The sequence below is a fragment of the Taudactylus pleione genome, unplaced genomic scaffold (assembly GCF_031769625.1).
Source record: "Taudactylus pleione unplaced genomic scaffold, aTauple2 ptg000007l, whole genome shotgun sequence".
Classification (NCBI taxonomy): domain Eukaryota; kingdom Metazoa; phylum Chordata; class Amphibia; order Anura; family Myobatrachidae; genus Taudactylus; species Taudactylus pleione.
In genome coordinates, this window is record NW_028284410.1 from 17,036,900 (window position 1) to 17,063,905 (window position 27,006).

Consider the following 27,006-nt stretch of genomic DNA (forward strand, 5'->3'; position numbering starts at 1 on the left):
TCGGACATGATGGCACCACATATGTGACCTCTCTCACCAATTATAACTTAAATAGGCGAGAGACCACCCTGCAGCACCGCACCGCATGGGCTTAGCAAAAAGAACAGGGACAGTAATAAAGCTGACAGTTTAGAGAAAAGTTACAGGCAGCAGCGCTAGCACAGTCACATACAATGCAAAGAAAATCAATTCCTGCACTAACAGCGCTGATCACTCAACTACGCAGACACAGGGCCTGGTAGGACACAGCGCTGCATACACAGACCTGACCACAGCGGAGGAGAGGTATGCGGGGGGACCCAGACCACGATGCTTCCGTCCAGCGCTTCCAGCAGCGTTCACCATGCGTTCTGGAGAAGATGGCCGCCGAGGAGCAGAGAGGAGGCTGGCCTGGGGGAGCACTGCCACAGGACCAGTCGGCAGCGTGCAGAGAGGGCTGTGTGCAGCGGGGGAGGTGCCGGCTGTGAGACAGGGAAGGCGCGCTCCCCTGGCATGCATTTAACCCCTGGGACGCCACAGCGCTACCGCTCTGCTGCGGTCCGCTGTCCCAGGGGGTAGTGGAAAGCGCAGGTTGGTCGCCTGGCTCCACGCTGCAGCCAGTCCCCAGGGAGTCCCCTGCCTGGGGACTTAGGACCATGTGACCAGCGGGGACCCACCGCGGGACCCCGCTGCTTACCTTTGTCCCCCTTGGATCCGGCCGCTAGCTGTGACCCCAGATGCTCACCAGCATCCCCGGATCGGTACCGGCGTTCTGGTACCGGCGGGGGTGTAGGGAAGACAGCATGGACGTCAGGACTGACTGTCCATGCTGTACAACCAGATGTGCAGCCACAGCTGCACTGAAGAAAGCTTCAGGGGCTCTTCTAGCCCCCACTCCGACAGGTGCACCCGACTCCGGCCGGGCACCAAACTAAAACTGAGGTGCCTTGGCTCGGGGGCGGGGTATAGGAGGGGGACCCTAGTGCATCCTGGGAGGCTGAAAAGCTTAACTCTATGGTGCCCAGCGACTGACGTCACACCTATACCCCAAGGTATCCTGTGGATACCCTATGGACCCTGAAGTAGAAAATTTTATTTTTGGATAGCAGCCCATTGACAGGAGCACAGCACCCCTGCGCACCTAGGCCAATTACAGGTGCCGCTAACATGCACACAAAAAAATGTTTTCATTTTTGTGAACACTGGGGTGAACCCCTGAAAGAGGCAGAAGTCCCTTGACAGACAGCAGCACAGCACCCCTGTGCAGCTACGCCAATGACAGGGGTAACAGGCACACAGGGGGTGGGTGAAGAGCACCCCCTGGACAACACAGCACTACAGCCAGCCCCTATGGTCAGCGTCGGGAACAGCTCTCTCCCTCTGTAGCCAGCCCCTATGTATGTAGTATTGTATATATGGAGTGGACTTGGATTGGACAACAGTAGCCAGCCAGCCCCTATGGTCAGCGTTAACAGCTCCCAGCTCCCTCCCTCTTAACAGTAGCCAGCCAGCCCAGTACATAATGTATATATTATACAGCAAGTGACAGTGTGTGTAACACAAATACTAAACATCAGATCCAGATCCCAGCTCCTTTCCTCTGCACGCTCCACAGCCGGAATGAAAAATGGCGGTGCTCGCGTGACCTTTTATAGAATCCAAAACCCGCGAGAATCCGACAGCGGGATCATGACGTTTTGAATCGGTTTCAGTTCCGAGCTAGGCGGGAAAACCGAGCCTGACTCGGTTCCCAGCTCAGATTTCGGAAATCTGAACCCGCGCTCATCCCTAATATATATATATATATAAATAAAAATATGCAGGTCCACACTCACTTCATCAAAATCCACTTTTTCTGGGGTAACAGCCTTAGTTAAGCACAGCGGCTCCAAGTGCATAAATAGAAATGAGGTGCACTCACCAGACTTCAAGTACAGTAAAAACGTAAAATGTTATTTCCTGCTTTGTCTCGATAAGAAGCTCTACAGGGACTCGATAAGTGCCGGTATACTAAAACTCGGCCCAATGTGTACTAACTGGCGGTGACCTCTTGTGGTCCAGCTGCATATGAAAGATCTTACGTTGTTTGTGAGATCTTGTGCCTGCTTAATAAAGTAATGCTTTATGATCTATGTATAATAATGGTGGCATTGCATTGCAGCAACAGTTAATGGTAATTATGATTAGCAATAATTTAATTAGGAATGAAAATATAACTGCATTGTATTAAGTGCAAGTTGTAAGTATATGTATATTAAGAGTTAATTTTACTGCACAATGAAGAAGTCACATATGTGAAGCATTCATCAGGGAAATTGAATATCAAAATCACATGAACATGTTGAATTTTCAAGCATGTCTGTATGCTAAAATTTTTAAATGTTGAAATTTGGCCACAGTATATGCACTGCCGTGGCCAACCAAGACACTTTCCTTGTCCTTTAACACTGGAGGAATGTGGAGATGTCTACTCCGATTGGAATAAATCCAGATATTGAGGACACTGTGAAATACGTATCTTACAATTTATTAGAAATATTTCCACTGGGTGTGTCAGATAAAATGTATGTTGGTCAGAAAGGCATTTTACATGACAATGTATGCACAAGCATTAGTTATGTTTTTGTGTGTTCACCGTCTTGGCATAAATGTAGTTTGGTACATCAAAGGGCCCTATCCATTACACAACTTTTATAATGATCCGACCAAAACCAGGAGGTTTTGGTCGCATTGTTCACAAAGTCGTGTAATGAATAGCGGGCAAGGACCAGCGATGTGCGTGCACGCTGGGTCCTTGCCGACCCCGACTATCTACGGAACATGTTGGTCAACCTGATGACGATCGTCAGGTTCCCCATGTTCCGAGATAAGAGGTCGGGATCCTGCACTGAAAAACGTTCAGTGAACGCCGTTCAGTGCAGGCAACCACACCCGTCCCTAATGGATAGGCACGTTAATTATTTGTTTTGGTATCCTGTTTGTTAGTGTTTCTTTTATTTTGAATTTGCCCTCCTCAGGAAATCATTAGCTCTTAATTTAAATTGTTATCCAGTGTATTCATGTCTTCCCTTATTTTGAGTCTGTAGTTGCCATTTTCTATTTTATTATATTTTAGTCTTATGCACTTTCTACGGAATATTCTGGTTTAGGTTAATGGTTTTAATAAATTACCTTTTACACTTTAGTTTACCATATTGGTCCAGTCTTTTATATCACTATGTCACATTATTCATATTGTCTTCACGTCCACCTGTTCTCTTGCAGAATCTCATCCTTGGACTTTCCCTTAATTTTCCCTTTTTAACTCATTTTCTTTGTCAATTTTTTTTTAATTAGTAAAAGCTATGTTATACTGTTCAAAATTTGAAAAACAAACTTTAGTAGTATAAAAACCACATCATACAGTAATTCTCATTAATAAAATAGGCTGTGCATTCTGCAGACACAGGTGGATTTTTGTATGTTCCTTGTTTGAAAATATGTGCATTAGACATAATATTTAGAGATGGTTACAAAAATTATGATGAATTTAGTTATGCTTTTTTAAATTTAGAGATGTCATGAAAATTTGAACCCTTAATAAATTAGATGTTAAAAGTATATTCAAAAAGACTTATAAAATAAAATTATTATATTGTGGTATTAAACAATTTTATTTTTTGCAAAAAATATATTTTTAATGTACATATACATTAGACTATTAGACTATACTTAATACAGTAGGGCCATTTATATTTCCCCTAATATTTGTCATTTGATAGTTACTATTCTTCCCTAGTCTGGGCGGATAAGCGGCCTTGAATCAAGATTAAGATTTTATGTAGGCTGAGGGCATTTGGTGGCCTGGTGCTATAAATCTATGCCTTTATTACATGGCCTCACAGATGATGCATTTCAGGGAATGGATTTTGGATGAGGGGGACCAGGACTACATATTATTATTTATTTATATGTCTCAAGTGTTCCGCAGCGTCTTACAAGTACATTAACAAACAGCTTGACCAGTGGCTAAAGCCGCCCATACATGGTGCAATATGCACCTTGCGACACAACCGGGGATCCGACGGCCGACATAGCGGGCGGTCCCCACACATGGTGCGATCGGGTGGCCGACCGCCCGATATGCCAGCACCCCCCTCTCCCACCCGCATATCGCTGCATGGGATTGTACATTGCATCCCCAGATCAAATGAACCTGCAGTAAGATCTGGAGGTGCAATGTACGACACCATGGAAGCGCCTCCTGTCCGATATCATGCCCATACATAGTACGATATAGCAGCGATATTGTACCAATTCATCGGATTAGCTGCTATATCGCACCATGTATGGGCACCTTTACAGTACAATACCATACATGATGAGGACAAGGATAAGATACCTTAGCGTCCATAACACCCATATCAGCAACATAGCATAAGCAACCAAGTGTTAGGTGCCCTAGTGGGCAGTAAGAAATAGATGAAAGGAGAAGCACAAGAGGGTAGAGGGCCCTGCTCATATGCGCTTACATTCTAAATGGGAGGGGCAGACCAACAGGTGTGAAACAGATAGTGTAGACAGGAAGGAGCAAGTATGTACCAATAACATATGTTATTGGTACATACTTTCTCTAGTTTCTCTAGAAGGAACTTCCCATTACAACTTACTTGATGATAGATCCCTCAGAGGTCTCTAATGTTGGGTAGCCCCCCCCAGCCCTCTCCCCCCCGAAAAACTGCACTAAATAGGGGATCACTATAGGGGTGTTCTAGTACCCCTAATATAGCTAATCTGGGTTTTTTATTTCTCCAATAGCTTGCTTTTAGTGTCTTTGCATAAGTGGTGAAGAGTGGCATTAAGCATTATTTTTTCATCCAAATAACTAGTCCCAGCAAATTTGGGGTACATGAAAATGGGTGCTAGCATATTTTGGAGTTGCTAATGTGAAGTTTTAAAAAAAACAAAAAATTAACCTGCTGCAAACACCTGCAATCTTAAAAACCTGGGGCATATTTGGGTTCCCGCAGGTTTGCACCCCAAAACCCCAATTCTGCACTTTTTTACGACAGCTTTCATAGGCGAATCTTTTTTGCCTATTCCAATGCATTGACTTTCCATACCGGCGAAAAGTCTTTGGAATTGAATATGGGGACAAGTTTTCGCCGAGCGAAATGCCCAAAAACGGCTTTTCGCACCTACAGTAATTGATTACCCCCCATAGAGATTTTTATAATACATAGAGTTTATCTTGTCCCCGTGATTCTGAGTAAATTCAGGTCTGGGTCCTCTGATAGGTCTCCTAAGTGTTCTACCCCACAGTGCTTGTTTTGGCACCTCCTCCAGGAATGGTTCTGATGTAGAAACATTTTGGGTCCAAGTTACCAACTGTATCTATAAAACGGGGGCAAAATTATTTTCTTTGCCAAAATCTGCATTTTTGGTTTGGGTCTCTGATAGGGTCCAGCATACTACTGGTCAATATATACTTAATGCACTGACTCTGGCTAAAGTTTGCATTGCCAGCACTTGGATGGCGTATAGGAGTCTTACATTTATGGTGTGGTGCCGGCTGATGAAGTGGTATGTCATGATAAATTTCTGTATACTAAGCATAACTGTATAAATAAATATGACCGTATAGGGGTGGGGGCCTTGGACGGCTTCTATTGTGTTGCTAGGGGAAAGATTCAATTTGCTGATGGATTGGTACCTAGCGAGGCAGCGCAGCACTAAGACGTTTGATTTGTTATTAAAGATAGTCCTTGTGTATGCAATTGATAAACAATTGCTTTCACTATATTAATAAATGGACTTCGCTCTTGTTCAGTGTATGTAACTATTGTGTGGTTTCCTTGATATGGCTTTGGATATACTATGTACCCTACTAGCTACATATATATATATATATATATATATATATATATATAAAATCCATACAAAAAAAGAGCACTCACCAAGCTTTCATATAAAATGGAAAAAGTTAATTTAATTCACTCACAGTGTCATCAGAACATGTCGATGTTTCAGTCTTCAACTGGACCTTTGCCAAGACCACCAGGTGCCTGAAGAGATAGCCCACATCACTCCACCATCACAACATTGCTGTAAATACCCATCAGTACAGCTAGACACACTCCTCAAACATCATGCCAAACACTTATCTATAATCATAAGTCCCTTGTTGATCCGCTTCAGCTTCGGGGTCGTTTTTACAGCCTATTGCTCATTACATTGATTACTTTTTACAGCCCTGTTAAATCAACTGAATCCTATTTAAGAGATACAGGGCACTTTTTGACTGACTTGATTTACCCAATAATTGCCTGCTAGGTACATTGGATGTTTGTTCATTATACACAGATGAGATGGGAATTGATGCTGTCAGGGAGGCTTTGTTACAAGGTCCTCCCATTGAATTTATTATATCACTCAGGTGTGTATTGGAACTGAACCACTTTATCTATCAGGGCATGGGTTCAAATTTTGCGCCTGTTTATGCCAACATCGTTACCCTTATGAGCATGTGCACACCCTGAGTAGATTTTCTGAACAGATAATATACTACAAATGATTTATAGAAGACATTTTTGTCATTTGGAGAGGCGATGCTGAATTATTCCAAAAGATGGCTTAACAGCTTGGACAGTCCTTTCGTTTTACGTAGTCATGTGATCGTAACCAAATTAATTTTTTGGATGTTACGGTTTTGAAAGGTGCGCAAGGGTTGAATCATACTCTTTATAGAAAAGATACAGACAGAAATACCTTACTTTGGGCTACCAGTCATCACCCTGATTCACTTAAGTCGAACTTACCTGTTTCACAGTTTATTAGAATCCTACGTAACTCTGAAGGTGTTTGTGCAGAAGTTCAACTAAATGAGTGTTGTGAACTCTTCTTTGAACATGGTTATACAAGAGGAACTATTATGAGATGCCTCACAAAGGCTAAAAACATTTTTTATCAAGACCACCAGAAAACCCTACAAGGGGTTGATTCCAACACGTAGATATTGGGCACACACTGTGATACTAACCTCAGAAATACACAGTGGGCTATGAAAAAAACATTGCCCTATTATCTCCACTGACCCAGTATTTAAGATAATTACGAAGAAGTTACCTTTGTTAAACTGTGAAAAGAGGGCCCAATCTGAAGCATGTCTTATTAAGACCTAATATATGCCTGATGAATCAACCTAAGGAGACAACCTAATTTGCATTCACACAGATCTTGTGAGTACAAAGAAAGCATTTCTTGTCTGCCAGGAAAGGGTGGGGGCTGCTGGGGGAAAGAGTGGGTTGTGGGACTATAAGGATCAGAAACCCATACTACTCACTGTTCAGTCTACAAGGGAGTAGCTTTGCGCTAGGAGTAGTCCAACCTCCTACCTCGTGTGGTCTTTTCCACACAGATCACCTAAACCTACGAGTACTACAATTTAGGGTTCTGACTTTTCATTCCTTTCTTTTTATTTGAAGTCAATCTGCGCATTTAATATCTGCAAGTCTTGTTTATTTACCTGCTTTTCTTTGTAACTTAATCCTGGAGATATTTTCTCAATAAATCCTACAAATGTATCAGCGTTATTTCTGTGCTCTATGAATTCATGTGCCTGGAGAGGCCCATGTTAAATCTGTATAATAAGTGTGGATTTTTAAGTACTGTATAACTTAAGTGGCGATCGCAAGGGTATTATTCTTATACTCTTCATTGTGGCAGCTCAAGTAAAACCCACCTGCGTCGGGTTGGCGTATTTGAGCGCAGGCTGGGACGCGGCGCTGTGACTCATGAAATAGAAAATTCTATTATTCTATGAACATGAAAGGTTTTGCGATGTATATAGCAGAATTATGAACGTATATTCTGCTTTTCCTGGATCAACTCATTAAGAATTCATACATTTTCAAGGGTTTTGAGGAATACAAAATTACTGGCTGTTAGTTGCTAGGTATGTCCTGACTGTTAATTTCTATTATATACGATTGGGGCGCTAAGTACTCGGTCTAACCCAGTTAGCCTACTGCTGATGCTCTGTGTTTTACCTCTCGGCCGGCCCCATTAAGCAAGCACATGATCTCACAAACATTGCGATATCTCTCATGTCCTTTGCAACAAATATACTAACCAAGTACCTAGTAAAGTCACTATAAGCAAAGTATGACAGAGTATTGAGGAAAGAGTGGGAACATTAAAATGTATGCAGTCTTTGTAAAAAGGCAAAAGACAGGTCCAATATGAGTGACCTCCGCTTTGCATCTTAATGCTTTATGTGCAACTTTATACCAATTCCTTTGCAAAAAAAAATAATCCCAAGTTAGGTAAGCAGGAAAATCTGCATTTAGACAATGAATTGGATTGTTTCTCCAATTTGTGCAAAAGACATTATAAAGTAAGATTTCCATGTCTATAAATGATGAATAGACCACAAAGACTGTTGGTGGTTGCAAGCCATGGTAACAATGATCTTAACTTCAAAACAAATCCTGATGCAGCAATGGATTAACTATTAAAATGTGCCACATTGCTGCCAGATAGTTGGAATTTTCACATTTTGTTGGATTTTTAGTCATTTTATTTTTTTTTAAACTTGTTATTTTAAAGAGCCACTGTATGGATATTTAACAGTTTGAATACAACTCTTGACTTTAGACACCCTGGGGAGGCATTGCCCAAGACGCTGGACACGAAGTGTTAACGGTGGGTACACACTAGACGATATGCTCCCTGAGCGATATCGTCTAGTGTGTCCCCGGCAGGCTGTGCTCAATGTCGTTCATGACATTGAGCACAGCCGCTGAACAATATCATTAGCGATATCGTTCAGCGCCGGGCTCTCTCACCCATTCCCTGACATGCAGCAACCTGACGAGGTCGTCAGGTTGGCCTGCATGTCAGCCCGATGAACGAGGATGACGAACGACCCGCGGGAACGCGCGTCGTCGTCATCGTTCATCTTTTTTGTGTTAAAAATGGACGATAAAGTGGACTGAACGATAACGATATCGTTCAGTCGTCCACTTTAATCGCCCAGTGTGTACGCACCATTAGTCAGGACAGGGCCTAGTGTATTCTGATGCCACCTTCGGTCCCAATGGAGATATCCCCAGCCCCCTGCCTGAATAGTACAACCCTGGGGCAGGGGCATACCTTTTACTAAATTGCTTACTTCAGAATAATACCATAGTAACCTTGTATGTGAACGCAAAATGTAATTTGATTAGAAAGAAATAGCTACTGTACAAGCCCTTTTCATGTACCTTATTTAAAAAAGGTTTATTTTTATTTCTGCAGTGTTATAATGTGTAACCGCTCCATAAACACTGACAACCAGTTTTAAACGTGTAACAAGCTGGCGAGGAGGAGGCCGCGCTGATCTCTGCACCACAGAGCAGAGGCAGCGTGACACACTGCAGCACAAACCATCCTCATCATACACAGGGAAGTGGATAATAATTACGCAGCGGCCGCTGCACCTTATATCGGGTCGGGACGGAAGAAGTGATGCATGCTGGGGAATGAATGACGGTGAGACGCAGGCAGGGGGCGGGGTAACGATATATGACGGTATCATTACGCGACGAAAGAGAGTCAGGAGCGTGCGCCGTGCTCTTGTGGTTGCGGATAGATCCCATTCGGTAGATGTACTCTGACGTCATCAGTTACTTGCAGTGCTGCTGCTATACTGACTCTGCACGGCGGCCACGCTGGGTTTTACTGGCAGGGAGATTAGTTGCCGGCTGCCGAAATGTCTGCGTCTTTTAGGAAAGCGCTGAAGTCCCGACAAAAGAACCATAAGGAGAGGTCCCAGGTGAGAACATACATTCTAAAGTATAGCGTTCATGGGGTTGATATACATCAGTTCCTATAAGTGGTGATTCTCCATGTTGTGTTCCCCAGCCAGTCATGTTAGAATGAATAATTGGTCAGCAGAGACCAGGAATCCCTGTTGCAGCTCATGCTGTATAAGACATAGCATATTTGTCAGCAGCTCCTGTTTGGTATAATGATGATATATTTGGTGATTTATGATAGTCCAATTTATTTTACAGAACACGTTAGTCATTGTAATAGGGCTCTTGAAAATTCAGCCTAGCTCATTATTCATTGTATTAATGTGTTCTAGCCTGGCTTTCGAAAGAAATTGGGGTTCCTGGAGAAAAAGAAAGACTACAAGCTTCGTGCTGAGTGAGTACCATGTTGATAATCACCATCAGATCTTTTATATCACTTTTATACCTAAGTTCCGGGTCTGACCCGGAGGTTGGAACAACGTTCCAAACTGGATCAGACCCGGAATTTAGCCGGCGCCGACCCAGGATATTCCCGAGTCAGTGCTGTTCGCACCGGAGCTGGGTCTGCAGTGACCCGGCTCTTCCGTCGTGGAAGTGGACGCTTGGAGATGACGTCATCTCCAAGTGCCACTGAAGCCGGCCAATCGGCTGGCATACGGCGCACTCCAGGTCATCGTGACCCGGATCGTGCCGTTTACACTGCAGTGTTTCACGGGGTCACTCCTGTGTTAAACCCTGCAAGTTACCTGGGTTGGATTGCCGGGTCACTCCACCCGGGAATCCAACCCTGTCCCCTTTTACACCAAGGAGCTACCCGGGTTACCCCTGCAATAACCCGGGTTTTAGCTCAGGTGTAAAAGGGGTATTGGTAACGTACAGTCTGAGGAAGAAGGTCTAGGATGTCACAGTCCACGCCCCAGGAACTTACAGGAATTGACAGATATTTAAATTACAAGTATTGGGGACTTATTAGCATTGAAGACAATGTAGATAAAAATTTAGATATTCTTTTTTTCTTGCAAGGGAAAGTAGATAATAAAATGTTAAATCATATTTGTGTTGCCATAACTTTTTACTGATTATGCAGTTTGTATTAGGCTTCTTCTTTTCATTGATTTCTAAGTATGCTTTTATGTAAACCCTTTTAACCTTTAAAACCCAGAGATTACCGGAGGAAAAGGAACACACTTGATGCCTTGCGGAAGAAAACCCTTGAAAAGAATCCAGATGAATTCTACTTTAAAATGACCTCGTCCAAACTGCAGGTAATGAAGTAATTTTTGTGACTGGACAGATTTTCATGAAGTTTTCATTTTGCAGAAACTGATGGAAGAAGGTCACATTTCATGTTTCTTGTCATATTGACACGTTCCCTGCTCCATAAGGTTTGAAGCAAAATGATTTCTTATGTAATTGAAAATTTTGATTTTTAGAATGATTGATTCCTGAGCATAACTAAATTGTGCTGTGTGCACTTAAAACGTATTGTGATGCAAATATGTTATTATTTTAATATGTAATGTTTCTGGTTAAATTGTTTCAATGTGATGGGAACATTGTATCCTTGTTATAAGGTACTACGTATGTACCAAACTACAGGTCCTTAATCTAAATATATAGACAGTGGACAAAAAAATTATGCAACCAATAATAAGTCACTTAACAGGATGTTGATTTATCACATTCATCTAGTATGTTCTAAATGAGCTATGACATTGAACTTACCAATGTCTGTCCAGAAGCAATCATACCACCTCCTGGGCTTTTGATGACTTCTGCGTCATAACACATTCTTTGCCCACTGAACTCCCAAAAATATTCTGCCCTGTTTACTTCTCCTGGCACCGTGTTTGCTTAAACTGGTTGCTTACGATACTGGTGGGAATTTGAAATCAGTTGATCTTCAGTTGATTGCCTTTTGGTGTGGCATTTCAAATTAATGTACAAATATCATGGTACTGGATTATGAGCTTCACTGTTGAAAATTGCCGATGACTATTTCCCCTCGAAGATCCATGTTGACATTATTGCTAATGAAAAAGTCCTGACAAATATTCCTCAACTATTGTCCCTTTCTAAGTCACTGAGGTCTCCTCTTGCAACCATTCAAACTATATTTATAGGCACAAAGACCATTCCAGTATTTTATATATGAACCTTACATTTGCTTAAAAGATGCATTAAGTACACCTCGCTTTCAATATTTTGGTGTCGCTTATTTAGGTATTTGCACTTTTTTGACCACTACCTAAATTACTATTAAAAACTGTTTATCTTCTCTTGATTTTTCTCTTTACTGTATGTTCAACATAAATAATCATGGTAATGTAAATAATTAGAATGCATAAAAAAATCTAAATGAAACCAACAGTGATATTTATAGAGAAAAAATAATTGTAAATACAAAATTACACATGTCATAAATACATATCAAAATATTGCCATATAGTGTTCTGTGATATTACAAAGACACTTACATAGATAACCATTCTGAACTGTGTTTTGGATGTGCTGTTAGAATAATGTCATTTGTGAAATGATAATCATATGGCTCTATCCAAACCCCATATCCCATGCAAACCAATTCTTTCTGCTTTCTCTGAAGGACGGGGTCCACGTGATAAAGCAGAAGTCAGATGAAGTCACAGATGAGCAGCTTAAACTCATGAGGACGCAGGACATAAAGTATGTGGAGATGAAAAGAGTAGCGGAAGCCAAGGTAAGATGTCTGTTGGAGTCCAGATTCATCTGTACACTGCTAAAATGCACTTACAATGGCTGATAGCCTGTTAGGGAGGCCAGTCATTTTCTGTATACTTTCCACTTATCATGCTGTGCTCAGGGCTGGATGTGTGAGGTATTTGCCAGAGATGTACTGAGAAAAATCAATTAGTGTTATTTACATGTAAGGGATCTTCACTCATTGTACATGTTAGTGGCGTACACAACACAAAGATACAAAGAGCGACAACCTGCGCAGTATATGCAAGGATTGATTATATAGTTATAACATAACCCTTCTTATTATTAAAGTAGAAATCATAATCTCCTAGAGACTGTTGTGGGTGCATTGCAGAAGGTTATTACAAAGTTATCTATGTAGCTGACATATATTGTAATGGGATGTGTTCCATACTAAGCAATTTCTACAGGTAACTTTTTTTTTTTTTTCTACTGCCATAAATTATTTTATACAAAAATTATTTTCTTTAAGAGTGTTAGGATTAACTTTGTATATTTGACATAATTTGGCATTATAGTTAAATTTTAAGAATGGATGCAAACCAACTAAACAAAAATATATGAAACTTTGTATAGACCACCACATACGCCCCTTCAGTGACCATCAGACCACCACACGTTCCTGTTTAATGGATAGCAGCACACAGTAGTGCCCCAAATTCATAGTATGTCACATCGTAATGCCCTCAATTCATAGCATGCCACATCATAGTCCCACTCATTACTATTAATATTATTGGGGAGGATATTCCACTGAAGCCAAGGTGGGGGGGGGGGTCCTACTAATCACTCTGGGATCTGCAGTATACAGCAGAGGGGGGGGGGGTCCCCACTGTTTGAATGTGGTGTACGAGCACCCCTCCTCATGTGACAGGCAAGGAGGGGTGACATTTAACTTTACTTTTAAGAGTACTTGCTTTATCTGATCACCATGACTAAAATTTTAGCCTCCCTGGTGACCGGTATTTGTCAAGCCCTGTTGTAAGTGCTCTAATTCCCAGTTCCAGAATTTCAGTAGGAATGCCTGGGACTGTACCTTTTTCTGCTTGAGGAGTTCGTCCTTAAGTTGTAGTCATGTCTAAATAAAAAAAAATAGTCTTTCCCCAAACTGCCCTTGGCATTATTTTTTCTATTAAATGGTCTTACAGGCTCCTCATAGGTAACCTCTAGGGAGGAAACACCAGGAGGTAATGTTTCATGTGTAGTAGTGTCAGTAATGTATAGCAGTCTTTTAATTTTTTTCCCAGGCTTGTTTTCAGAATCTTGGATAACTGGTTTCCAGATAAGAGATACTATACCTGTATAAATGAAGCACAAATATTAACTAACTGGATGAAATACATTGGTAATATTTGTGCTTTGCTATGTCTCCCTAAATTGCAAGTTTGTTCTAAATCAGACTGGAAAATGTCAACCTGTCTTTCCAGACAAAAGTTTGACGGGGACAAATGGTCGACAGAATCAAAAGGTTGACACATGTTGTTTGGGGGGGGGGGAGGTTTAGGCACTAGAAGGGGGATAGTTACAGTCAGGCACCAAGTGGAGTGTTACAGTTAGTGTGAAGATTAGGGCTAAAAAAAAATATATATATTTTGACCTTTGGACCCTGTCAACCATTTGTCTCTGTCGAACTATTGTCTGTCTAACATCTGGTGTCTACCTAGACATTGCCTATCTGATTACTGTCTTATTCCACACCCAGAAAAATTACATGGCAGAGTGGTTGGAAAGGGAGTGACTGAGTTAAGGCCCCCATACATCAGCAATTGATTGCAGCAATCGTGCAATTTGCAATCGATTGTGTATAAAAATCTTTCCCTTTTTCAATCGCTTGCAGAATTGCCACAAGCGACTGAAAAAGGGAAAGATTTTTATACACAATCTATTGCAAATTGCACGATTGCTGCAATCAATTGCTGATGTATGGGGGCCTTTAGAAGTGGGAACAGGTGCAAGCAATGAGATATTAATCACAGGAAAGAGTGTTAGGGGGAAATTTAGTTATTGTAAATGTTTACGGTGTCATTGCTTTTGAGCGGTGTCATTGCTTTTTTAAATGACAGGCTCAATCCACAGCACTCAACCATCTGGGGTGCCCTTGGTATGTGACCACACCATCTACATCTATGATATTTTTTATATATACTTTAGAGAAAAACAGTAACTGACTTTCACTCAATATATAATATAAAGTTTATGAATGTAAACCTGCTTGACATTGTAATAAGGTCACAATGCCCCCCCCCCCCCCCCAAAAAAAAAAAATTATATATATATTAAGGACTTGTAAATATTTGTGCTTTGGCTGGAAATTAGAATAGAAATTGGAGTTATGTAAAACACAAGACTTAGTAAGTTTTCTAATTACAGAAAATTGAGCGTCTGAAGTCTGAGCTCCATCTGCTGGATGCTGAAGGAAAGCCTAAAAATACACATACTTTTTTCTGTGAAACCAAGAAAGAAGGTGAGGGCAAGTTCATCATCACTGTGTATGTACAATGAGCTATAGCAAACATATATTGTTTCAGGTTTGTCACTTACTATAGTATACCATTTATGTAAGTAGTGGGTGGTAACATATTAGTTGTAAACTATGGAAAGGAAAAGTATTCATAGTAGAGAACACATGAAGAAGCCCAAAACTCTTAGACTTTGCAATATTCGGTTTTGAATGTCGTTTTTTTTCAATTATATAATACTATCTTTTATCGCTATCCGTGATTCTCTCAACCTGTTTTCCCTTGCGTACCCCCTGGCAGCTCATTTGCATTATTTGTACCCTCAACATTTGCAAACAAAACATTTATCACTACTATAATTTCTGTTAAGTTGGTGTATACACATTTTATCTGTCTGATATTAACACCCACAGTATCAGTGAAGTACTGTTTTATTTGTAAGAGTTATATGCGTCTTCCTAACTAAAACAATTAAATAATTCAATTCTATTTTTATAGGGGTTTTTTTATTTAATTTTTTTAATATTAACAGTAATTATTTGATTTTTTTTTTTTATACAGTTTTACTCTAGCTTTGTATCTAATTTGCTTGTATTCACACCGTAATAGGGTAATGTAACACTGGTACAGGGAACCCTATATGATTGGTTGCACTCTTTGTCCCTTGAATGTCAGGTGCTTCGACAGGGGTTTTTAAGTAGCAATGTTGATTTTTAGATTGACTAAAAACCATGAGGCAGGAGAGTGAGTCCTCATTGTGGATAGAGAGTCCTGTCACATCTGGTGATGTGAGCTTGGTGAGCACTGCAAATATTCCTTCCAAATCCCACACTGCACTGCCTCCATTCCACGATTCGCCATTGCTGAAAGTTTTTATACCCCTGAATGGCACAGCTGGTACCTGGGAGGGGTGCATGCACCCCAGGCTGAAAACTGCTGATCCTTATCGTTCAATTGTACACAATTGTGGATGTACTGCTTTACTGAAGATCATAGTTGGAAACCACTGTTATAGCAGATTTGCTAATACTTGTAATTATCATATTAAAAATACATGTCTCTCATACATCCATTGAGGGACACTGGAACCATGGGATATAGAGGTGTTGGTAAGAGCTTGGGCACTTAAAAAAAATAAAATAAAATTTATACTCCTCTCCCTCAATATTCCTGCATCTGGGAAGACTAATATATATATATTTTTTTTTTGCTTAGTGCCCCTGAAGCCGGGAGCTTAACTGTATCACTCCTGCTACCTGAGGCAGCTGTTAAGTCTAATTTATTTTTGTGTATTTTCATTAAATGCGTGGGCAGCATGTCTATGTGAACTAACAGCCTGAGGGATTGTTTTCCTATACATAAATATGAACTGGTGCTAGGTGCCGAAAGCACCTTCTATTTGCCAGTCCCCATTTCTGTCTGCTGTTGGAGGAAGGGGAATATGGACAGTAATGCTGCAGGTAGCGATGTGTACTCACTACAATGAGAGAGAGAACATGCGCGCACACACACAAGAAAACGAACAAACCATTTTAATAATGGTAGTTTGGTGCCATTTGCTTGAAAACTATAGAAATGATCACTGCCAGTCGAGTGTGTAAGAAGCATTCTGATTGGTTTGCTATGATTATATAATATTATCTACATGAAATCTTAGAAGTTTCACTAATTTCAAAAATTGGGACTGACTGGGCTTTCTTTTTGTAGTAAATAGTGGTGAATATCCACCTAGTTATTTTAAATGTCATCAGTGCAATGCCTACATCTTGCTTCACAACATAATTGTATCCTTTATTCAAAGTGCCCATTTAGTTTTACAGGTCTTCCCTCCCTTTTGATGGCACCTCTGAACACAGGTTCTAAACTACTACATCCAAATAATGTACAAGGGTTGTTCAAAAAGTAATGCCTAAATGCTCATAACTCTGAAATAATATGCAACATTTGTTTAAACTTTGTCAGTTTGTAGTTTAATATGTCTGCTAACAATATATTTAGTTTTGTTTAGGTAATGCAAGAAATACCATGGAATCCAAGATGAAACAAAGAGCTGTCATTGAATTTCTGGGAAAAAAAGGCTGCAGTGCTACAGAAATCCACAGAAGACTGAAAAAAGTGTATGGTGAGCGTACAGATGACTATAGCAATGTCAGAAGGTGGATGAAGCGTTTTCAATCAGGAGAATCGTCCGTGTGCGACAAACCTCATGGTGGCTGACCATCAACTGCAGTGACAGCAGAGAACCGACAAAGTCGATGCCATGATTCAGAAAAACCATTGTGTGACCATCAGAGATGTCAGTGATTAACTTGAATGTAGCCATGGCACTGTAGAAACACTAATCAATGATTTGGGATATCGTAAAGTGTGTGCTAAATGGGTTCCAAATCAATTAACCAGGGATCATAAGGCCCAGAGGGTGGAAGTGTGCAATGACCTTTTGACCAACTTTGAAGCTAACCTGAGGCGTTTTTGGAAAATGTCATTACAGGAGATGAGACCTGGGTATTCCTTTATGACCCAGAAACAAAGGCCCAAGCAAAACTATGGAAACACCTAAGTTCACCTAGGCCAAAAAAGTTAAAATCATGGCGATCCGTAAACAGTCATGGCCACATTCTTCTGGGATTGCCAAGGTGTTATTCTCATTGATTACTTGGAACAAAACCAATCAATCAACAGTGATCGATACATTTTTACACTTAAGTAGCTGAAAGAAGCCATCCGCAAAAAAAGTCAACAATTCCACTGTCAAATGTCATCTTACACCACGACAGTGCCAGACCTCACACTTTGATGGCAACATCTACAGCCATTGCCAAAATGGGGTGGGCAATAATGCCACATCCACCATACAGTCCTGATTTGGCCCCTTCTGACTTTCATCTGTTTGGCCCTCTCAAAAACTGTTACCATGGTCAACATTTTGAAGACATAAAGGTTGTTAAAAACACCATACGTTCCTGGGTCATACACCAACCACTGGAATTTTTCCAAAGTGGATTCACAGCTTGGGTTGAGAGGTGGAGAAAATGTTTGAGGGCAGATGGTGAATTTTTTGAGTAGAGTCATTCTGTTACTAAAACTTCAAAGTATTTTACTGCAAATTTTCAAATCTGTATCTATAATAAAATTTGAGTTGTGAGCATTTAGGCATTACTTTTTGAACAACCCTCGTACTAACTTCATTAATGTATTTGTTGTCTGTACATATTGTCTAAGTTGCTATATTTATGACATCAGTAAAATCTCTTAACTTATTTTGATTTCAGTTTATTAAACAAAAAACATATAACAAATAAGTACCGGTTGAGTCTCCCATGTCCAAAATGCTTGGGACCAGAAGTATTTTGGATGTCTGATATTTCCGTATTTTGGAATATTTGCATACCATAATGAGACTTCTTGGGGATGGGAGCCAAGTCTAAACACAGAATGCATTTGTTTCATACACCTTTATACACAGATCCTGAAGATAATGTTATACAATATTTTTAACAATGTTGTGCCTTAAACAAAGTTTGTGTACATTGAACCATCAAAAAGTAACTTTCACTATCTCAGTCGTGCTCAAATTCCATATTTCGAATATTTGGATATGGAAAACTCAACCTGTACATTTTTGAATGGACAAGTCTTTATCTCTAAATAAACAACTCCTGATTTCTCGAAGGCAGAGATCATTATATAATTATTTAGGGAAACCCATAAAATAATTTATAAAAAAATAAATAATTATGAACTTACAATCCTTGGTCTGGTGGCGTGTTCTGTTATGCTGCTTATCAGTGGGTAAGAGGTAATAATACTGGATTATTTTTTGTTTTAGTTCGGCAGTTTGATCTGGCGGCACACCTGAACACAGCGCCGGAGTTGGTGGACAGAGTGTATAATAGGCCCACTTTGGAAACCCTGCACACACAGAAACTGAAGGGTCTCACAAACTCCAATCAGTTAAAAGTAAGAATGTTTGATACTTGGGAAAAGTGTGCTAGTGGGACATTTCATGCAGGGGGATGGGTATGAGATGAAAAGTGTAGCTGCACAAATGGTGGCTTCACCTGAGAAATGTAACACTGCAGGTACAGATATTCACAAAGCATAGGGACATTATTCAGTAAATGTACATATTACTAGAGATGAGCGGTTTGGTTGTACTTGGTTCTTTTCGCCAAATTAGAGCAAGTTCAGATTTAACTTATTGGCTATACAAAGCACGTGAGAATTGGACAGCTAATATGATTCTGCTTTCAGACTTTAACTTAACCGTGCCAAAATCGAACCGCTCATCTTTACATATTACAGTTCTTACCAAAGTGCTTATAAACCACTTTATTGATTTGTCCAATGCTTTTTGTCTGGGAAATTTTCAGTTATTTTCTGTATTTATAATGCTGTGTGGTACAGTAGTACTTTGATCTGAGAATTTTTTTTTTTTTTTCTTTAAGCTGTATTTCTCTTTGCCATAAAAAGACTCAAGTCAATACAAAGTATATATTATGCCTAGCTATAATCTTCTATTTTGTCAAAATATACCTAAGATTAGGAAAAAGATAACATTATTTTTAAATCCACTGTTACTTTTTATCTGGTCTGGAGGCAGGTATCCAGGGCACTTTGAGAGTGTGTCCCTGGCTCCTTTAAACATCCTAGTGCTTTCTGAGATTTCTATTTTAAGAGTGGAAAAAGGACCTCATATGCAAATTATAAAAAGTCAATGACCATGGGGTATATTTACTAATCGGCGCGTTTGATTTGAAAAGTTTAAAGCAATACTAATAAGTGTTAAACACACCAGGCTTCTTGTGCAATATATTAATGGCGCATTAAATTTTAATGCCAAACCCGCCAAGGAGCAAGCCACCACTTCACAAATATATACCCCAAGACATGTCTTCCAAGGCTTCACATTGTTAATTATATTGGGATTTTTGCCATGAGCTGTTCTCATGTTGCGCACACAAGTGCTCCTCCAGTTAAAAAATAATTTTAAAACCATTTGCTTAATGCTGTATTTAACAAATTTTCCAAATAGCCTCTGGAAAGTTCTTTACCTGGCAAATTCCAGTATAAAATTCACACTTTAAAAAAAAAAAGTTTCATTGTTTCAGAGCTTTAGAAAATGTTCCCTAAAATCTAATTTTCTCCACTTTTAAACAAATACCTACAGTCAGGTGCATAAATATTGGGACATTGACAGAATTTTCATATTTTGACCTCTATTCACCACTACAATGGCTTTGAAATGAAACAAACAAGATGTGCTTTAACTACAGACTTTCAGATTTAATTTGAGGGTAATTACATCCAAATCAGGTGAACGGTGTAGGAATTACAACGGTGTCTATATGTGCCTCCCACTTTTTAAGGGGCCAAAAGTAATGGGACAAACTAAACAATCCTAAATCTAACTTTCACTTTTTAATACTTTGTTGCAAATCCTTTGCAGACAATTATAGCCTGAAGTCTGGAACGCATAGACATCACCAGACACTTGGTTTCATCCCTGGTGATGCTCTGCCAGGCCTCTACTACAAATATCTTCAGTTCCTGCTTGTTCTTGGGGCATTTTCCCTTCAGTATTGTCTTCATCAAGTGAAATGCATGCTCAATCGGATTCAGGTCAGGGGATTGACTTGGCCATTGCATAACATTCCACTTTTTAGCCTTAAAAAACTCTTTGGTTGCTTTTGCAGTATGCTTCGAGTCATTGTCCATCTGCACTGTGAAGCGCCGTCCAATGAGTTCTGAAGCATTTGACTGAATATGAGCATATAATATTGCCCGAAACACTTCAGAATTCATTCTGCTGCTTTTGTCAGCAGTCACATCATCAATAAATACAAGGGAACCAGTTCCATTGGCAGCCATACATGCCCACGCCATGACACTACCTCCACCATGCGTCACTGATGAGGTGGTATGTTTTGGATCATGAGCAGTTCCTTTCCTTCTCCATACTCTTCTCTTCCCATCACTCTGGTACAAGTTGATCTTTGTCTCATCTATCCATAGGATGTTGTTCCAGAACTGTAATGGCTTTTTTAGATGTTGTTTGGCAAACTCTAATCTGGTCTTCCTGTTTTTGTGGCTCACCAATGGTTTACATCTTGTGGTGAACCCTCTATATTCACTCTTGTGAAGTCTTCTCTTGATTGTTGACTTTGACACATATACACCTACCTCCTGGAGAGTGTTCTTGATTTGGCCTGTTGTGTAGGGGTATTTCTTCATCAGGGAAATAATTCTTCTGTCATCCACCACAGTTGTTTTCTGTGGTCTTCCGGGTCTTTTGGTGTTGCTGAGCTCTCCGATGCGTTCTTTCTTTTTAAGAATGTTCCAAACAGTTGATTTGCCACACCTAATGTTTTTGCTATCTCTCTGATGGGTTTGTTTTGATTTTTCAGCCTAATGATGGCTTGCTTCACTGACAGTGACAGCTCTTTGGATCTTATATTGAGAGTCGACAGCAACTGATTCCAAATGCAAATGTCACACCTAGAATCAACTCCAGACCTTTTACCTGCTTAATTGATAATTAAATAACGAGTAAATAGCCCCCACACCTGTCCATGAAATAGCTTTTGAGTTGATAGTCCCATTATTTTTGGCCCCTTAAAAAGTGGGAGGCACATATAGAAACAGTTGTAATTCCTACACCGTTCACCTGATTTGGATGTAATTACCCTCATATTAAATCTGAAAGTCTGCAGTTAAAGCACATTTTGTTTGTTTCATTTCAAAGCCATTGTGGTGGTGAATAGAGGCCAAAATATGAAAATTCTGTCAATGTCCCAATATTTATGCACCTGACTGTATAATAAACCGTATTCAGAAATGACCCCCATTGTATCTGGCTGTGAAATGTGTTTTGTTTTGTTTTTTCTTGAATAACAGAAATTGGCTAAACAAAGGCAACATCAGTATACGATTTTGAAACAACGAATTGAAAGAGAAAAGAAAATGTTTGTCATTTCTCAGAAAATACAGACTCGCAAAGATCTGCTGGTAAGGAATAATTTTGTTATAACGCACAGTTGCTTCATGTAATAATGTAAGTCTCTATCAATTAGTCAGTTAAATATCTTCCAGCTTATTTTTTGCAGTGTGTCAATATTGTGCATCTTCCTGTAGTTAAAGTGAAACCAAACCGTTAAAATGTTTAGTACAGTATAGTGAGCTGTTTTACTTTGTATATTTGGGGACTTTGAGCAGCCATATTTGCTCTGACAACTATGCAGGAGTATCACTTTTCTGTGTCTAACTCTCATTTTAAGTGACTGAACAAAAAAAATGGACAGCTAATAAGACAAATGCAAATAAATCCCTTTATAACACCATCTTCAGCCATATATAATGTATATTTCCTGACCGATAACTCACTGGTAAAGTTCTAGTCCTCCAAAGAATGAAATGTTTTGTACTCTCATCATGTTGCATAAATTGTATTTGTTCTTATAGCACTTATGTTGTGGTCCTGTTCGAAAACGTGTGTGAATTGTATTTTTTTTTCAACCCTGAAAAAAAAATCAAAGAATGTTAGCATTATGAGAATCTTTTGTTAACTCTGTACCGCACTGCACACGTCACTTAGAAACAGCCACAACAGCTCTTAGTCAGCAAACATGACTCATGTAAGTCATCATAATATCTACTCATTTATAACTTCGATGTTTAATGGTGCATACACACGGTCAGATTTTTCCTTCAGATATGAACGATAACGATTTAAAAATCGTTCAGTCGTTCATATCTGAAGGAAAATCGTTCATATCTGACATGCCTGAACGATGGACGATCAACGATGCGCGTTCCCGATGGTCAGATAACGATTTCCGACATCTGATGTGTTTGCAGTCAGACTTGGACGATTCCATTCATTTTAATGCAGTCAAAAATCGTTCAATCGTTCAAATCGTTCAAATCGTTCAAAACTTTGGTCAAATCGTTCAAATCGTTTAATCGTTTAATCGTTCAATCGTTCATCTGACAAATCTGACAAGTCTGACAAATCTGACCGTGTGTATGCTCCATTAGAGAGATGTTTTACAGGTTTTAAATAAGTTTTTTTTATTTATTTTTAATAATAATATAATATTTTTTAAAATATTGGAGGGCAGGATTCTTACTTACAAATGATCTGTTCCGATGAGATTTGCCTCTGATAAATGTTATTTATGAAGTAATGTTATTTATGTATTTCCACACCAGATCTGGAATAATGGTAATATGTGAGGCATTTTAGCAATGGCAGCAGACCAGTGTTGCATGGGGAGCTACTCCAATTAGTTGGATGCCACAATTTTGAGATGACAGTGAAGGTAAACTACAGTGGTGCTTGAAAGTTTGTGAACCCTTCAGAATTTTCTATATTTCTGCTGAAATTTGGCCTAAAAGTAACTCAGATTCTCACACAAGTCCTAAAAGTAGATAGAGAACCAAATCAAACAAATGAGACAATAAAATTAGACATGCTCATTTTTTTTTTGAGAAAAATTAACCAGTATCACATCTGAGTGTCAAAAGTATGTGAACATTTAGGCTTAGCAGATATTTTGAAGGTGAAATTAGAGACAATCAGCTGTGAGTGGACATCCTGTCTTATTAAAAGAACAGGGATCTATCAAAGTCTGATGTTCACAACATCAATGTTCCACAATGTTTGTGGAAGTACAAAGGAGATTTCTGAGGACCTCAGAAGAGCTGTTGATGCTCATCAGGCTGGAAAAGGTTACAATACCATCTCTGAAGTGTTTGGATTCCACCAATTAACAGTCAGACAGATTGTGTACAAATGGAGGAAATTCCAGACCATTCTTACCCTCCCCAGGAGTGGTCGACCAACAAAGATCACGCCAAGAGCAAGGCATCTAATAGTTTGCAATGTCACAGAGGAACCCAAGGTAATCTCTAAGCAACTGAAGGCCTTTCTCACATTAGCTAATGTTAATGTTCATGAGTCCACCATCAGGAGGACACTGAACAACAGCAGGATTACAAGGAGAATGCTGCTGCTCTCCAAAAAGAACATTGCTGCCCATCTGCAGTTTGCTAAAGATCATCTAGACAAGCCAAGACTATTGGAATAATGTTTTGTGGACAGATGAGTCCAAAATAGAGCTTTTTGGTTTAAATGAGAATTGTTATGTTTGGAGAAAGGAGAACACCGCATTCTAGCATAAAACCTCCATACCATCTGTGATGGCGGTGGTATCATGATTTGGGTTTGTTTTTTGCTGCATCTGGCCCAGGACGACTTGCCATCATTGATGGGGCAATGAATTCTGAATTACACCAGAGTATTCTATAGGAAAATGTCAGGACATCTGTCCATGAGCTGCATCTCAAGAGAACGTGGGTCATGCAGCAAGACAACGACCCAAAGCACACAAGCCATTTGACCAAAGAATGGTTAAAGAAGAATAAATTTAAAGTTTTGGAATGTCAAAGTCCTGACTTTAATCCAATCAAAATATTGTGGAAGGACCTGAAGCGAGCAGTTCATGGGAGGAAACCCAACCAAAATAAGAGTTGAAGCTGTTTTGTATGGAGGAATGGGGTAAAATTCCTCCAAGCCAATGTTCATGACTAATCAACAATTACCGTAAACATTTAGAAACCGTTATTGCTGCACAAGGGGGTCATACCAGATACTGAAAGCAAAGGTTCACATACTTTTGTCACTCAGATATGTGATACTGGATAATTTTCCGCAATAAAAAAATTAGCATGCCTAAGTTTTCTTTTTTTTGTCTCGTTTGTTTAATTTGGTTCTCTTTATCTACTTTTAGGACTTGTGTGAAAACCTAAGGTAGTTTTAGGCCAAATTTCAGCAGAAATACAGAAAATTGTGAAGGGTTCACAAACTTTTAAGCACCACTGTATATAGCTGACTGAAAGCCCTTGTGGCAACATTTTTCTTCTATTTATATTCATGATTCCAGTATTATACAGTTTACACCCTGTGCTTTAATTTGTAGTTATTTAAGACTGCATGCAAATAAATGAATCCTCCTTTGCATCTGCAGACAGAATCCCACCTGATGATCACTCTGTGTCTGTTGTACCTGGGGCTGTTCCATGACTCCCTATACACTTTGATAATACTCTGTTTACACCTCACTATTTTTTTAAGCTGTGCTTTTGTTTGATCATTGCATGAGTGATATATTTGCTTTTTGTTCAAATTTTCACAGTTCTGTTTTTTTGGGGGGGTTTTTAAGGACAAAAGACAAAAAGTGAAGATTAAGAAGGAAACTGTGAACTCTCCAGCTATTTATAGATTCAAAATGCAGAGGAAAAGATAGCTGCAAACGTGGCAAAGACGAGCTCCGTAATCTTTCATCAGATGAAGTCAGCAGTGTGTGAATTGTATTTTTTGCCCCTATTTTTATTTTTTTATTATTTTTTTTTTTAAATAAAGTAACGATTTTGGTCAGTCTGTACTCTGCAGGATTGTTCTTTAAGCTGTGTGTGTCATGCATTGTGAATTATTTCCGTGAAGTTGAATATAATTCTATGCCCAATTTTATACAGGATTCAGTTTTGCAACCTTCAGAATATCTGTATAATCATTTTATAGCAGACAAATCTGAATTATTGAACACCTGTTATATAGGCAATGTAACTATGATGACCATTCTACATACATTATATTCCTGTCATAGACTTGAATGAAGTGTCAGTTTTGTTCATTTTTATTTATTTATTTTTTTAAATACTTTAATGTCATAACCTCGATTATATTACTCAATTTGGAAGGTAATTTGGGAGCATGTATTCCTAATTTCAGGGTGGTAAAACATGTCAAATTATACTTTGTTCTACCAGTATGCTTATGTCTTTGAATACCGTATTAAGCCTGTGGTATATTTTGTCATAGTGAAGAACTGCTTGCTTTTATTATTTGTGACCTCATTTGGACTGAAATGTTAAGTTTTCCCCACCAACACTCCATTATTTTGTGGTTAACTCCATTACATTGGTCCCATCACTAGTTCCTTTCCTCCATATACATGACACTTTAGCAATACATTGCTTCTAGTAATAATTTGTTGGTGCCAGATTGGATATGATTATGCTTGTGTATGTATTCTGTAAAGTGTATAAGTGCTTGCCAGGGGAAAAGTACAATCAACATTTTAAACCTAGACCTACATCTTTATTTCTTTATGCAAACCTGTACCAGAGCTGTAAATTTGTATATACTAACATTTATTTTGAAGGTAAGATAACTTCTATAATGAACTATATTTTACGTCAGTTTGTTCTACTAGATAAATTGTCATTCTTATGGCCCAAAACTTACCAGTTGTGCTGTTTTTAATATATCTAATTTTTACTCTATCTCGGTTTACTCTTTCAGATAATTTCGCTTTATTAAGACATACTTCTCAAATCCAGTCCTTAAGACAAACTAACAGTGCATGTTTTCCAGGTCTCCTCACAGAATCACAGTGAAATAATTAGAACCACCTGTGCATCTTTTAAAATGTGTCAATCAGTAATGATTCCACCTATGCGCTAGCACTGAGATGTGGAACATATACAGCGTTCTTGTGCCCTGAGGACTGGATTTGCGAAGCACTGATTTGAGAATCTGCTAAGACTTTCATATGGCCATATTGGCTTCAGGAACAACACATATTAAACTGTATAATGCACCACAAAACTACAGACAAACTATCAAGCTAGTGAATGTTACTTTCATAGGCTCTTGCTGTTTCAAAAGTTTAGCACAGATATACTCCTAATTTTAAGGTTTCCCAGAGTGAATGGAGATCTGGTTGTATCTACTGTCACTACACTGGTTGTAAGAAAACTCCATCGAACACCTTAAAAGATCATTTAAAGTTGAAGTGTGTTTGGCATCAGTGCTGGACAAATTTTGGTTCACGTTTCATACATGTAGTACAGTCTAAGGTTCTTTTGGTAAACTGATAGACCTGGAAAATCCCCTTCCAAAGTAAGGACCTACAGGAGGACTTGCTTACATCAGCTGTCACCTTATCGATTGTATGTTCTCAATATTGCTTAAGACTTTTGTCTGC

General features: G+C 39.3%; 1 protein-coding gene across 1 annotated transcript; it reads left to right on the forward strand.

Annotated features, from left to right (window-relative positions):
* The first annotated feature begins 9,522 nt into the window (after positions 1-9,522).
* UTP11 (UTP11 small subunit processome component) lies at positions 9,523-26,302 on the forward strand. The gene is made up of 8 exons (XM_088460561.1): positions 9,523-9,772; positions 10,088-10,149; positions 10,918-11,020; positions 12,361-12,474; positions 14,868-14,961; positions 18,786-18,916; positions 21,854-21,964; positions 25,180-26,302. The coding sequence occupies exons 1-8, from the start codon at positions 9,710-9,712 to the stop codon at positions 25,261-25,263; spliced, it is 762 nt and encodes a 253-aa protein (XP_088316687.1). The 5' UTR covers positions 9,523-9,709; the 3' UTR covers positions 25,264-26,302.
* Positions 26,303-27,006: the final 704 nt, after the last annotated feature.

Excerpts from the sequence above, each read along its gene's own strand:
- UTP11 (XM_088460561.1), top strand. The coding sequence starts at position 9,710 with ATGTCTGCGTCTTTTAGGAAAGCGCTGAAGTCCCGACAAAAGAACCAT. Across the intron at positions 9,773-10,087 it reads ACCATAAGGAGAGGTCCCAG|CCTGGCTTTCGAAAGAAATT; the intron begins GTGAGAACATAC and ends AATGTGTTCTAG. Across the intron at positions 14,962-18,785 it reads CTGTGAAACCAAGAAAGAAG|TTCGGCAGTTTGATCTGGCG; the intron begins GTGAGGGCAAGT and ends TTTTTGTTTTAG.